Source organism: Phocoena phocoena, chromosome 15, assembly GCF_963924675.1.
Source record: "Phocoena phocoena chromosome 15, mPhoPho1.1, whole genome shotgun sequence".
Classification (NCBI taxonomy): domain Eukaryota; kingdom Metazoa; phylum Chordata; class Mammalia; order Artiodactyla; family Phocoenidae; genus Phocoena; species Phocoena phocoena.
Genome location: NC_089233.1, coordinates 76,063,691 through 76,079,504, shown reverse-complemented (window position 1 = coordinate 76,079,504; position 15,814 = coordinate 76,063,691). Strand labels below are relative to the sequence as shown.

At 40.8% G+C, this 15,814-nt stretch overlaps 1 protein-coding gene across 1 annotated transcript in view; it reads left to right on the top strand.

The window, feature by feature from the left end:
* The window catches only part of B4GALT5 (beta-1,4-galactosyltransferase 5), a 79,218-nt gene that overhangs the window by 45,615 nt on the left and 17,789 nt on the right, over nucleotides 1-15,814 (top strand). The window contains exon 2 of the mRNA XM_065892198.1: nucleotides 14,960-15,094. Within this exon, the coding sequence (XP_065748270.1) occupies nucleotides 14,960-15,094 (135 nt within the window). The remainder of the gene's footprint in view (nucleotides 1-14,959; nucleotides 15,095-15,814) is intronic.

The window sequence follows — 15,814 nt, the reverse complement described above, 5'->3', positions numbered from 1 at the left end:
GTTGTGGTGCACGGGCTTAGTTGCCTCACAGAATGTGGGATCTTAGTTCCCTGACCAGGGATCGAACCCGTGTTCCCTGCATTGGAAGGCAGATTTTTAACCACTGGACCACCAGGAAGTCCCGGCATTTGCTGATTTTCAAACTAACTGTGAGAAGGGAAAACCAAGGTGAGAAGAGAGACTAAAAATCAAATGGCTGCGTTAGATTGTGGATTGTCAGCAAAAGACAAAAAACAAAATCTGGGCAATACTAAATTTGCTCTGGTAGTTATTTCTAATAGTTCAGGTTTTCCTCCCTGTACACTGAGCCCCTAGTACATTCATCGTAATAGGTTATTGGTCAGAGGCACCTGCTGACAAACCCACAGGGTTGTAAGCAACTTTGAACCCTGGAGAGCAGAGTTGTTGGGAGTGGTGAGAAATATTAATTGGCCTCTGATAGGATTCTTATCCCTTGATAAACTTACTCCCTCTGGCAGTCTTGTTAATACTTAAAAATAAAGTGCTAAATCTATTACAAAGGACCGTAATTTAATTTTTTGACATTTCAGTGCTGTATGGTTGCCGGCAGAGGGTCAGTGTCATAAGGTCTTTGGACGTACTGTAGTGTTTTTGATTGTGGGGTGTGCAGGCCTAGGAATTGTCTTTTGTCTGTTAATAAATCCAATCTCAGGAATTAGCCATTTTTCTTTTGGCCAACCTACAACTGTAATTGAAGAGAGCTGCAAACAAGCCAACCTAAGGAATATGTGAAGGGAGAGGGAGGCACAGCTGGGTTTGGTCTTCGCTGGAATCTTTTCTCCTCCCCTCCCTTTTCATCCCAAGCACATGCTTTTTCTGTGATAGTTGATTTCTCCTGGGAAGCCTTCCTTGTTTTCGTGCCTTTAAGATCCAGGCAGTAGGAGCAGAGTTGTCTGAGATCCTGGAGAACTGTTGACGTCCATTGTGGCTGGAATTGGGGAGTGGCAAGATCTGAAATTGCAGAGACAGGGGAGAGGTTTTATGGACTCAAAAGTCACGCTAAGCATGAGGAATTTGAACTTGACCTTGAAGGTGGTAGAAAGCCATTCAAAGATTAATTGAGGGAGCAGGAAGATTTATTTATAATTTCTCTTCAGCTTTCCTGAGGAAAAGAGTAAATGCAACTTTTGTTTCCAAAAAGAAAGTAAAGAATTAGGGAGTGGGGCATAGAATAGCCACTGAGGGGCTTCCCTGGTGGTGCAGTGGTTAAGAATCCACCTGCCAATGCAGGGGACACGGGTTCGATCCCTGGTCCAGGAAGATCCCACATGCTGCAGAGCAGCTAAGCCCGTGCGCCACAACTACTGAGCCTGTGCTCTAGCACCCACGAGCCACAACTACTGAAGCCTGCAAGCCTAGAGCCCGTGCTCCGCAACAAGAGAAGGCACTGCAGTGAGAAGCCCCTGCACCGCAACGGAGAGTGGCCCCCACTCACCGCAACTAGAGAAAGCCCACATGCAGCCAAAAATAAATAAATAAATAAACTAAATTTAAAAAAAAGAATTGCCAATGAATGCTTTAAGTTTTTATGTGACCATCACTAAGGGTATTTACTCCCTGTATTATAATTTTTGACCCACTTACAGAATTCTTAGTATAGCATTAGTATACTTTAATTTAGATGTAGTTGGCAGTTGAGATACATCCAAAATCAGACTTTGCCCCCAAATTTTTATTATCAAAAAATTCAGACATACAGAAAAGTATACAGAATAACACAGTGAACACATTACCCTCCATCTAGAGTCAACAGTTATTACCACTTCGCTTTATTTATTTTAACTCTGGCTTTCTGTTTTCTTTTTCCTCTGAGCGATGTACAATGAATTGTAAGTAGACATCAAGTTTTTTTGGTTTGTTTTTTTTGCCATGCCGTGTGGCTTGCGGGATCTTAGTTCCTGGATGGAACCTGTGCCCTTGGCAGTGAAAGTGTGGCATGCTAACCATTGGACTGCCAGGAAATTCCCAGCATCAAGATACTTAACTCTAAATACCTCAGCAGGCGTCTCTTTAAAAAATAAGGATATTCTCCTGTATAGCCACAATACTGTTATTGCAACTAACAAAATTAGCTGTACTTTCATAATATCCTCTAATATCCAGTCCATATCCTAATTTCCCCAGTGGTGCTGAAAATGTTACTTATAGCTTTCCTCCCCCCAACTCACATTATTATATCATTATATTTGACTATGTCTTTTTGGTCTCAGTCTGTAGCTGCTTGCCCGGTCCTCCAACCCCCCAGTAACTTTCTGAAGAGTCCAGGCCAATTGTTTCATAGACTGTCCTACAATGTGGAATTGCCTGGTTTGAGTTTGATGTCTTCCTTAATCCCCTGTATTTTTTGTAAACCAGAGATCTAAAATCTTGATTAGATGTAGGTTAAAAGTTTTTTGGCAGGAATTCTCTTGAAGGTAATGTTACCTTGTTTTAATGTTAGCAATGCCCAGTTTGATCCCTTGGTCAAGGATGCCTGTCTAATCTCCCCATTGTAAATGTGTACTTTGCCCTTTGCAATCAAGTAATCTGTGGGAAGAATTTGTTTTTAATGTTCCAGAGTAGTCTTATAAGTTTTGAACACGATTTACACTTTACAGCATTCCCTTGTAGAATAGGTTGGCCCTTCTGTTTCTGTGGACTTGGTGGGCCTTGCATTGCTGTAACATGTGAGCATCACTTAGCTGAAGAAAGAAGAGTTATTTTCTGATCATTCTGGATCAAGTGAAAGGCAAAGCGATATTATAGATGACAGCAAATGAGTGGCTCAGAAGACCCCTTTCTAGGACTACAGTTTGATGTTTGCTAAAGACAAGCCATCTGGTCTGGAGGGAGGGTTTCATACCCACAGGGAGTTAAGGGAAGACCTTGTTTTGCTGAGTGTTTATGCCTCAGAGTCAAGACATTTTCAAGTGCTTTCTTTAGTAATTTTTGTCTTTCTGTAGAAATCATGGCTCTGATTTCATGTGTTTGACAACTGGGTTGCTAATTTCAGCTAAAATGATGCCTTCTGGAAACACTTAACTTCCTAAAGAGTAGATAACCCTATTAGTCTGTTACAATCTTCTAGGGTAAAAATAATATGATTATCATATATTATCCCCATAGGACATGAAGAATAATCTCCTTTCCAAAAGAGGATCAGGAGGGAGACCAAAGAGCTGTCTACGGAAAAATACTTTGGGATCGTGGGATGGATGGAGAAAACTTGCTTGATGAAGTTACAACTAGAAGCACCAGAAGTTTTAGGATAATTATGAATCATATGGGGGTAGGCGAAAGTAGAATAATGGTTTGGGGTTGGGGAAATTATTTGGGTCTGGAGCAGTAAAGAGGGGGGAATCCTTAAGAAGGCAAAAGCTTGGATGTGTTTTTGTGTCCCTCCCCCGTATAAAAACGTATGATCATTGTTTAAAAAGATGAAAACATCATTGTTTAAAAAAATGAAAAAGACCATGTCCTAAGGCAGCATTCCTAGAGTTTGTTCCTAGATATTAAAAATAGGGGCTGTGTAAAAAAGGCATTCTTAGTAATTCTGGAAACTTTGAAATTTTGGATCAACTCAAACAGATTTGGTTACTGCAAGAATTTCCACTGCTGGAACAGAGACTCTCTTTATCATACAAGGGTTTTTCTGACTGTCATGGAAATGCTGCCTTGTAACAGCAAAGGAACTATAGAAGACCCATAATTCTACTGAGCAGAAATGACACTGTGAACTTCTTGATGTACAATTTTCAAAATTGTTTTATGCATGTACTTTCCTCTGTGTCTTTTACTTTAACACAAATGTGATGTCCCGTATACATTGTTACACAATATGATTTCTTTTCATGAAGTAATGATTGCTTAGTTTTCCATGGTATGACTCTGCCACAGTTTTTTCCTCTAGTCCTTTTGTTGCTCATTTAGGTAGGTTTGTGTTTTGCTTTTATAAATAATACTGAGATAAACATCCTTGGACATACTTCGTATTTGTCAAGTTATTTCTTTAGGATGAATACCTGAAAGTGGGTTTAAAGAGTGTGAACATTTCACTTTGACATAGTACATCGCCAGGTTGCCCTCTATGGGTTATATCAATTGATGTTCCCTTCAGCAAGGTAGGAGACACCTATTCTGCCACATCCTCACCAACATTCATTATTGTCAGTCTTTTGAATCCTTTAGACAAGCAACTTTTAGCCTGATCCTAAAATCTTATGTTATGTATTTGCAAAGGGATAGAAGAAACTGAGTTGTAGGCAGATAGCATTTGAGTTAAAGAAATTCAGCTCTTTACTATAGAATTGTTTTCTTTTAAATCATCATGAAAATGCAATTTTTCAGCATGGTCAGGGAGGAAGAGAGGAAATATAGGGAATTAGAAGCCCTGTGTGGACCCATGTTCCCTCTAGATCACTCCAGTGTGTATGGAGAAGGCAGTGGCTCTGGGAATGTGCTTTCCCATCTCATTCAGTCTCCACTCCTAGCTTTATCATGAAGAGGGCTAAAGCGCCATTGTTCTGGAAAGGAAGGCCGGGGTGTAAGGACAGCCAAACCCTACTCCCTATGGAAAAGAAGGAGCGAGAAGGTAGACAAATGTAAATCTGAGGTGTTTGTAAGTCAGTTTTTCCCAAATGAAGAGAGGAGAAGACAGTGAGTTTATAATTGTGGTATTTTGAGCTGAAAGAGACTTTGCAGTCTAGTGATTCTCAAGATCCAAAGGGAAGGGAGAAGAATCAGAATTTACAGGGGTTTGTGTGATTTGCAAAAGCACATTCAATATTATATAAGTTTATGTCTTGAAGATATTCAGTGTAAATATAAACATTTTTATTTACAGAAGATCTCCTATGTATATCAGTGATGGGGGTCAGGCTTGGTAGAAAAGGATAAGGAAACTGTATCCAGTTCAGCAATGCCATCGTACAGATGGGGTGGTCGAGGTCCGGAGAGGACCACAGAGCCAGCCAGGGACAGGACTCGAACCTCTACCTTTTTCCCTTAGAATATGAGGGGTTTCTTCTCCTTCCCCTCAGGTCTGTTGTTGGTGCAGTGTAGATATACTCTACTCCCAAGAGAGAAAACTAGAACACCTTGTCCATGCGTAAATTCTTGGTTTCTGTAGGCAATTCTAGTCTAAGAAGCTCTCCTGGCCTTCAAGGTAGGGAGGACTTAAGGAGAATGTAGCAGCCATTATTGGCAACCTTTCTAGAACAGAATGTGGATGTGGAGATAGTTCAAGTGTGGCAGCTGGACACTTTATACACCCACCTACCCCCTCTCCCATTAGCCTGACAAGCAAAGAACGGAATTGTGAATATCTTGTTTATAAATGTCATGTTATATAAATGCGGTCTGGCTGGAGGAATCCTTTATTTTTCCCTACTGTATATTAACAACGACAAAAAGCTGTTACAGAGAAAATAGGAAAAATAGAAGAAGGAAAAAAGTCAATTCGTATCACTGTTACCCCCACCATCTAAGCATATTAGTAAAGTTGCTTCTAGTCAGTTTTTGCGTTATGCATGTGTTTATTCTTTAGCAATAATTACCATAATATAACAGAACTTTTCTTCATATTCTTAAGAGTATGATAGTCTATGCTAGGTGTTCCACATTTATTCTGTTTATAAGGTTTCATGGCTTTTGCTTTTAAAGTTGTATAGGATTCTACCAGGAATATGTATTACTGTTAACCTATCTGTTCTTTAATTGTTGCTTTTGAGTTGTTTCCCAAGTTTTTGTTTTTAGGAATAATTTAATTAAAAACTTCGTGCATAGAATGTCCTCATATTTAGGATAATTTCCTTGAAATTGCTAGATCAGAGGATACGAGTATTTTTATGGCTCTTTGTTGAATTTGCAAATAGTTTTCCCAAAAGGTTATACTTTACACTGCACCAGAAAAGTTAGTCAAGTATCAGTTGCACTATGCTGTCTTCTGGCTTATAGAATCTTTCTTGTATGGTTGCAGAAAAAACAGTCTACTTCTCATTTGAGAAAACAAGGCTCACCTCCACCAAATGGCCATAACAGCATGCTGTGTGCTGAGCTGTAATTCAGTAATTTAATAAGTAGCTAAGTGTCTACTGTTTATCAGATATTGTAGATGAAAAAAAAGAGTAAGACAGTCTGTACTCATGAGGAGTTTCCAGCCTGCTGGAAGAGATAGGCTCACATTTATAGGGGTCATGGTAAGAGTTTATCAGCTGGGAAAGAGTCAAGACAGTTCTAATCTTGGGGGTGGGATGATATCAGGAAAATCCACGAAAAGAGCCATTAAAGCTTAGTATGAACAGGTGTCACCAGAAAGCATTCGTACAGAGGAGTGTGAAAATTGTCACACAGTTGCTCCAGAACGTTAAAATAGATGTGCCGAAGGGTGTAAATTTATTGTCAAAAAATTCCTTGCATCTTAAAAAAAAAACCCAAACAGCTTTCTTTTTTTCTTCAATGTTTGTCACTGTGTACCCACACCTTGGGTCTTCATCTCTCTCTGTATAGTATGAGTATCCAACATTTTAAGTAGATCTGAAATGCAGAAATTTGTGATTCATACTAAAGCTTCAAACTGATAAAATTTTAATAAAATTCTAGGGATGTACCAGACTATACCATGATCATTGGCACCACCACTGAAGTGGAATATTGGAGGCCAATCATGTATGAGTTCAAGGTAAAGATTCAGATGAAAGGAATCAGCGAGCAGAGTGTGGTGATGACAGCTGTGGGTTCACAGGACTCCTGGGCATCCAGAACCTGGGAGATGATAGAACATATTTGTTAAAAACCTGGACTCTGGAAACAAAGACCTGTTGGGAAATCTTGGCTCCAAATAGTTACTTACATCCAGACCTCAGTCCCCTCATCTATAAAATGAGAGTAATGACCTACCTCTCCGTTCATTGTGAGGATGAAATGGGATAACGCAGAAGGTATTTAGAAAGGCACTGACACATAGGGGACTCAAGAAATGCATTGCTTTTTACAGGAATCTGTCTCTTTATAAGCAGAATAAGTGGGTTCATTCTTTACGGAACACCTATTGTGCGGAACAGTGAACACTGATAATCTCTGATTTGGGGAGATCAGTTATTTTTCAGGTTCTGGTATTTCTCAGAAAATATTGGTCCAAAAAAGCCATGCAGGTTTTTCAGATATTCTAGCATGGCAGAAATCAAACTTCAACATTCCTATGACATATTCTGTTCGTTGTTTCCCCTTGATTTTTATTATATCTCATTGGTGTATTTTATATATGGGGGCAGGAGGAGAGAGTGAGCAGCCTTCCTGTTTTCTTCTATTTATTCCTTTTCTACGTCTGTTCCCTTTATATGCTCTCCCTTTCCCCATCCTTTATTTTATTTTGAAATCATATGAATGTGAATGGGGTATAATCCTTGGTCCATTGATTTGTTCCATTGTTTTCCTGGAATGTACTTGACCCTGTTAGAAATCATACATTGTTTGGCCTGTAGGGGGTGTTCAGAACAAAGATACCAGATGTGAGTCAATCCCGGGAAAGAACACCTACTCTGATGGGCCCACTGAACGCCAGGCCCACCTTTGCCCGCCCCTGCCCCAGCTCTCCCCGGCTGTGTATCAGTAGTACTGGCTTTATATCTTGATGGCTTTCACTCCACCTGCTTGCTCCAAGATTTGGCAGACAGGGCATTCCTCCTGCTGCTTCATGTAGAGCGAAAATACAGTCTTTGGTAAGGTTTGGCACCCAGCTTGCAGTAACCAAATGGGATTCTACGTACAGCACCTTATTCAGTTCATCCAAAGAAGTTTCTCCCTTTAAGGAACTTGGGTCTGGATACTAAAATGCTCAGTCTTTTATCTGGAGCCCTGAAATTGAGTAGGGGTGTATTCACTTGTTTTGATTGATTCCTACTAGTTGGCCCACCTGAAATCTGATCCTGGACTGTTTCTTCCATGTCACGCCCCTAAGTATAGCACATAAAGCCCTTTGTGTTCCTGCGCCCCTCTGCTTTTCTAACTCCATCCCCACCCCACCGCGTCCTTGCATTTTGGCCATACATACCCTTCATTCCAGCCATACCCGACTGCTTTTAGTTCCTCAAATGTATTTTCTCCCTTTGTGCCCCTTCATTTGCTCTTCCCTTTCCTATTTCAGTGCTCTTCTTTCAAGACCATATCCTAGAGTCACCTCTTCTTGAGAGTATTTTCTGATCCCCCGCGTCACTATATGAGTTACAGCCACTCTCCTGTTCCCCGTTACAGACAGCACTGGCTACGGTCTCCTTGTCTGGCTCTTTGACTGAAGATAGTGACAAGATCTGTAGCTTATTTATAATTATCATTTTATTCACAGAGTGAAGGGCAGTTCCTGGCACACAATAGGTGTATAATGAATGTTTACCTGGTTTGCCTTTCCCGTTTCTTCCTATAAAAATATGTGTATAAAATTTCACCTTATGTCTTGAACAGCCAGCATAACACACACACACACACTATTGCTCTTCGCTTTTTTCCAGTTAACAATATATCCTGGGAATTAGTTCATAGATTTTCCTCATTCTTTTTTTTTTTTTTTTTTTTTGGTAAATGTTATGGAAGTATAGCATACATATTAAAATGTGCACAAGTAGGTGAGCAGCTTGATGACTTTTTCCAAAATGAATATACCTATGAAACCAGTATCCAGGTCAAGAAATAAAAGATGACCAGAAGCCTCCTTTCCAACCCTCCTCCCCTGCCCCACAGATAACTCTTCCCTGGCTTCTGACACTACAGATTAGTCGTGCCTCTTCTGGGGGCCTGTGTACATAGAATTACGCTATCTGTGCCCTTTGGTGTCTTTGTTCCATGTGATGTATGAGACTCATCCATGTGGTTACATATAGTTGCAGTTTGTCTCTTCTGGTTGCTGTATAGTTTTCCAAGATTCAAATAGGCTACACATTTTTAATCTGTTCTACTATAGATAGACGTCTGGGTTCTTGCCAGTTTGGAGCTATTTTGAATGGTTCCTCATTCTTTTGTGTAGCTTCACGGTACTCCATCCATGTGGGTGTACAGTAATTTATTCAACCAGTCTCCTTTGGGTGACATTTAGCTTTTTTCCCCATTGTTTTCCTATTACAAATAATATTGCACAAGGTTTTGGATAAACTTGTGCGTTATATTAAGGAAGATTAAAAAAACAAACAACTTCATGAAGAGTGAGAGTACCAGAGAACATTTTTAGGGAAAAGCTAATCTATTTGGCAGCTCTGCTCAGTTGGTGAAAAGGAATTGCTGAACTTTTCTTAAGAACAGTTTCGTGCAATGAAGCTGGTTAACTCAAAGCATTTTGAGTTCCTCTCATAAAGGAGAGAGAAAGGCTTGAAATCCCATATCCACGCCTTCTTGGGCACAGCTGAGTTTAGAGGTCTCCACTGTTCATTGTCCCGACTTAGATACTCATTTATTCGAGTGTTCACTGTGCATCTTCTGTGTTCCAGACACACTGTTCTAGCCACCAGGGGCATAGATCCTTGCCCTCATGGAGCTCACATTCTAGAGGGTGATAACAAGACAAATAAGAAAAGGTGTAATAGAAAAATAAAGCCAGGAGTGTCTGGGTGTTGGTGTTAAGACAGATTTTAGACAGTGGTCAGGAAAGGAATGGCTTTCTTTTTCTACTTCTTAATGCTGTTTTAGCTTACCAAGCCAGATGTAACAAACATTAAGGATACACATGTTTAGGTTAAAACAAATTGTGAACTCTTTAAGTACATAGAATCTTCTAATTGTCATTTCCTCCTGGGTTCAGTTGTGTCAAATGATTCTGCTCCTAATCGGGAATGTCAGATTTCATTATCTAGTGAGGAACTTTTTATGAGTCAGAGTCATTTATTAATGTGTGTGTTCAAGTGAAAATCGTGTTACTTGATTCGTAGGGATAGGAAGGCTGACTGGAATTCTGATGGAGAGAGGAGATGGTTGCCTTCCTGTTAGGAGGCCCGGTGCTTTGCTCCCGGAAACTCTCCAGTTAAAGCCATGGCCCAAGGCTGCTTACATTGGCATCTGGACGGAAATTTCCAATTATGTAAACCTTAATGGGGCTTATTTTTCTCAGCTAAGTTATGATCATAAGAGATGCCTCAATCTAGAAGCAGGGGCTGGATAATAATTACCATTTCTCGTGAAAGTGTAAAAAAGCTACTGGTAAGCCTGAATTTGTAGTAAATGTTATTTTAGCATTTATCACACTGCATTATACCTTCTTATTTAATTGTGTCTGTACCTTATTCTGTGTTGTCCTGCTCATCCTTGGCCCACAGTGGCCTAGAATTGTGTGTAAAAAAATAAAAAGCGCACAGGAAAGTAGGGGCTCCGTAGGTACTTGTTGACACAATTAAGGATTTAACAACCATGTGCCAATTAAAATTTTTTTTATCTGTGATTCAGCTACAGTTGATCAGGAACACATTATTGGAAAGTACCATTTTTCAAAGAAACGTTCATCAAAGTGGTATGGAACACCTAACCTCACCTCGCTCTGTTTTTGACTTCACTAACCATGTGACCTTAGGTAAATGACTTCTGGAGGACTTTACATCTTTATCTTAAATAGGAAATCAAGATGATATCTACTTCACAAAGATGTGAATTTTAAATGAGATCATTTAGATTGAAAGCAGCGCACATATACACTTCCTAGTTTAGGCCAGAACCATGGGCTAAATTTAGTAACAAGGCTTTTAATAGGGACACTTGTAAAGGTCCTACAGTTTGATCTCTATAACCAACTGCATGAGCACAGAACAGAGGAAGTGTAGCTTAGCAGCTAAAAAGATTGAGTATTTTGCCTCTAGCAAGCTTAATGTGAATCAGTAATATGGTGTGACTGCTATTTACTAACAACACTCAGCAATTCTCGATTGATTATCTACCATGTAGTGGAAGTTTTAAATTCTATTAATAAAAATACCCAAAACAGAATTGCCCAAAGTGAGTTCTGCAGAGAATCACTTGATGCTACTAGTTATATTATGTGGGGGAAAAGGGGCTGGTTTGGGAAATGGTGGATTAGATTATTCAGCCTCTCCCCTGTAGGATCTCTTTGGCCTTGAGTTATTGTGCATTTGCATCTCCAAGAGGGAGCTTTAGTTGACAGCGCTTTGGTAACAGATGGAATAGGGCTGCTGGTAGCTCTGCTTGTTTCTGGGCCCATCAGACTGCACCTGGACCACTGTCAGCCTGGGCACCACTCTTTGTCAAAGTGTAGACCACTGGGCGGGTATTCAGAGGACAGCAGCCAGGATGGGGAGGGAAGGTGTGGTGATGGCAAGGGCAGGGGGCTCACAGAGGAAGTGGGGCTATCTAGCATGGGGTTGCAGGAGGAGGTTAGGTGGGGTAGAGGTGAGGGTGGGGGGAGGTTGAAAATGCCTGTCTTCCAATATCTGAAGTGTGGGAAAGGGACTTTACTGTTCTGTCAAGGGGCAGGTTGAGAACCAGTGGGTAAAAGTGGCTGGAAAACATTTTGGGCCCAACCCAAAGTAGAATTTTCTTTGAAGATGGCTTTATTTTACTTACTGATTCTGTGTTCTTGGAAGGCATAGTTTTTGGGTGGTGTATGAGGAGGTATTGAAAAGTGTTCTTTAAAATCCCATCCAACCCCGAGTCTGAATTTGTGATTATTTTCTTTTGTTTGGCAAAATTTATGTCTTCAGCCTTTTGTTTTTTCAGCCTTGTGCTAATTCCTGTGGATAATTAGAAAAGGCATTGATAATACGTGGTTTGTGTGAATTTGTTAATTGAATGACAAGACTAACACACGAGACAGTTGTTAGCAAACTAAGACAAAATGTAAACAAAAGGCAAAATTTTGACAATCTTTAACAGTACCACAGAAATTCTAGAAGGGGAAAACTGGAGAATTATATAAACTGGGGTTTGAAGGATTAATGAGATTTGGACGGCAGAAAGGAGAGCAGAAGCATTGCAGATCAACAGAAGCCCAGGCATGCAGGCAAGAGACGTAGAAGGCTTTTGAGGAGCAGTGTGGCTAAATCTGTAATTAAGAAAGATCCACTGGGCTTCCCTGGTGGCGCAGTGGTTGAGAGTATGCCTGCCGATGCAGGGGACATGGGTTCGTGCCCCGGTCCGGGAAGATCCCACATGCCGCGGAGCAGCTGGGCCTGTGAGCCATGGCCGCTGAGCCTACGCATCCGGAGCCTGTGCTCCGCAACGGGAGAGGCCACAACAGTGAGAGGCCTGCGTACCACAAAAAAAAAAAAAAAAAAAGAAAAGAAAAAAAAAACAGAAAAGAAAGATCCACCTGGCAGCTTTGTGTAGGAGATAAAGACTTGAGAGCTATCTCCTTAAGAGCAATCATTTAAGTCATGTGGGTGTGTGAAATCTTTGAGGGACAGGTTGTGGCTGGAATATGGATGAGCAAGTTCTTAATCTCAGTGGTTAGAGCGTAGGTCCACCTGGTTCAAATCCATCCCTCAGTGACCTTGGTGAAGCAGGGTGGAGAAACTGAAGCCTAGAAGTTGACTCTAAGTTGGATAGTATTACTTGCCTCTTAGGTTATGAGGATTAAACGAGATAAAGAATTAGGTAATTAAGTGCTCAATAAATGTTACTCACTATTATTTATTAGGTAGCTGAAGTCTCCCTCAAGCCTTGGTTCTGGAAGTGTGGTCCTCTGACCAGCCACACTGGTATCACCTGTGAGCTTGTTACAAGTGCAAATTCACGGGCCCCACTCAGACTTACTGAATCAGGGTCTCTGGGGGTGGGAGGCTTCAGAAAGCTCTCCAGGCAATAGGCAGGGAAAGGTTTAAGAACTGCCCTAGAGGAATCCTACAGAACTAAGAAAGGGAGGGAATTTTTTTTTTTTTTTTTTTTTTGTTGTACGCGGGCCTCTCACTATTGTGGCCTCTCACTGTTGTGGCCTCTCCCACTGCAGAGCACAGGCTCCGGACGCGCAGGCTCAGCGGCCATGGCTCACGGGCCCAGCCGCTCCACGGTGTGTGGGATCTTCCCGGACCCGGGGCACAAACCCGTGTCCCCTGCATCGGCAGGCGGACTCTCAACCACTGCGCCACCAGGGGAGCCCAGGGAGGGAATTTTTAAAAGAGGGGCTAACAACAGTACCCTTTACAGTGTAGAAGATAAGAAGCTCAGAGAAGATGAAATTCGGGAGAAAAGAGATAGTGTATTTTTTGCAGTGCCTAATTGACAGCTTTACACACAATGTTCAATAAATATTTGTTTCTATATTATTGAAGACAACTGGTTTAAGTAGTATGTTGGGGATAGAAGGAAGATTTAATATAGTATGTATAATATACATAAGTCTAAGTGATTAAAAAATATAGTACAGAACCATATTAGAAATATGATATTGGAAGAAGTTTAAATCTTAGGCTTAACTACCTACCTACCTACTATGACCGGGCACAGTGCTCTCTGCTGTAAATAGAAAATGAGATGCTACCGTTGTTTTCAGAGGCTTCACAGCATGGTACTTTCTTTAAGGATTTGAAGCTAATTTTTTTTCCTGTAACTTTTTCTTGCTACAGAGAGTAAACACTGTATCTGATCTATTCTCAGCCAGTGCCAGGAGTTAAGCATGCAGTTGTCTTCCAGTCACAGCCGGGCCTAATCTGAACCTGCTCACTCATTTCTAAAAGCATTCTGAACAGTGATTTCTTTTGTTAATTATTTTACGGCTCTGGATTTATCTTAGAGATGATTAGAAATCTTTTGAAAGAGTTTATGTCCCCGTTTAATGTGGGCCACCTGATGTTTTCCACATTGAGAGTTGTGCCATTTGATTTGTCCCTGTCCGCACCCCCATCACAAGTACAAGCACCACACACAATAGCTTGAAATAAAGTAAATAGACTTCTAAGCCTCATCCATTTAGTCGTTATTTACTGCCCATTATGTGCAGGACACTGTGATAAGAATGATGAGACAGTGTCCGCAAAATATGTCTTGCTGAAGAACCAGGACCGCCCGAGGCTGTGTATATTGAGTCTGGAGGAGTGGCCCAGCCTCTCTGCTGCATACCTGCCTGGGGCCTGGTTAGAGGTCAGTCAAGTGTTCAGATGATCCCTAGCACACGCCAGAGTTTAGACTTATAAATGTGCCACCCCTGAGATCGGTTTCCAAAGATGACGATGATTGGGCAGTTAATATTGTTAAGAATATGGAGGTTTTTTGTTTCGCTTTGTTTTTATTGAGATATAACTTGCATATAACATTATTTTAGTTTCAGGTGCACAACATAATGATTGGATATTTATGTATGTATCGTGAAGGGAATATGTTTTAACTGACACTTGGACCAAGCCCCCTGCTCCTTTCCCATTGCTTTGAACTTTGGGGCTGAGGTGGGTGGGTAGTGAGGACTGCTAACATTCTTCCGTTATTTTCTTCTTCTCTCCAAATAAAGCAAAGAAAAATAGCTGGAACCTTCATCACCACTTTCGAAAGATAGCCAGGACCAGACCTACGTCTAAGTGTTTCCAGAAGGCAGGGCAATTGGTGGTTTCCTTTCTCTGAGAATAGCGATTGAGTATTGAGAATGTGAACTTAAAGAGAGCGGAGATCTTTTTCAGAATGTTTTAACTGATCCATAAAGGTCTTTCTGATCATAACAGTGCTAGAATACAGCTTGGGTATTTGAAGACCAGGTAGAATATAATTTTTTTTTTCATTTATGGTTTTTCTAAAACTGCTGAATATGGACAGAAATACCCCTAAGTTCTGCTAGCTACCCAAGGAATATTGGTGTCCTGAAAACGTAGAACCCAGTATGGAAAATAGAAGTTACAGCATTTGTAGGGTTTTAGAGCTGAAAGAGGTTTCAAAAAGAAAAGGGGATAAAAAAGAAAGAAACCCAAAGTTATGTGGGGTTTTCTGTGTGTTTTATGTTACTGATTGCTTTTGAATTAACCTCTTTTCCCTCCCCATCTGTTTCCTGCAGTGAACACCTACCTCTTCATGATGCAGGCTCAAGGCATTCTCATCCGGGACAACATGAGAACGATCGGCGCTCAGGTTTACGAGCAGGTGGTTCGGAGCGCTTATGCCAAGAGGAACAGCAGCGTGAATGACTCAGGTATATTTTTAGTAAAGAGGTGGTCTGCTCTGAGGGCCTCCTCCCAGGAGTTCAGCTAAGCGGTAATGATGGACCCAGGAGTGAACATTTCTGCCTCAGTCTTTGGAACTTTTACCTGTAACTTTTATTATCTTATAAGCACTAAGTATATAAAGAGGGGAAAAGAACATCGAGGTTAGATGGCTTTGCCTGACATTATATTGTAAGAACTTGTTCCCGAATTGTGGTTTTCACTTTAACTACTTTTACAAAAGACTGTACATAGCAAGTTCTTCACCTTTGAGAGGAGGCTGTCTTTTTTATGTCTCTCTTTTTAACTCTTCCAAAAAGTGAACAGAGGAAGTATTTCCAGATGGTTAAATGGGTCTGTCGTGAAGCCTCTCCAGTCTCCAGCCAGGGATGGTTTTTATTTAGAAAATAGATTCTGAGATTTCATTTTGCTTCGCATTCATGATTTGCCACTTATTTCTTTAACTGAGGACTAATGTGCTTCCCCTGTGGCTTCTTAGTGATTTCACTCAAGCCTAGTATTATAAAATATGTATATTTTTAAAAATATTCTTTCCTCCAAATCAATCCTTTTTTCTTCTGTAGTAAGTTCTAAGATTGTCCAGAGCTCACCGTAGAATGTGAAATTGCTTTGCAACCGTTGCAAGTGAGAATTATTCTGGGGTGTTGGGATATCAAGAGAAAGCATTGCCTCTGAAAGGGAAGTTAAAT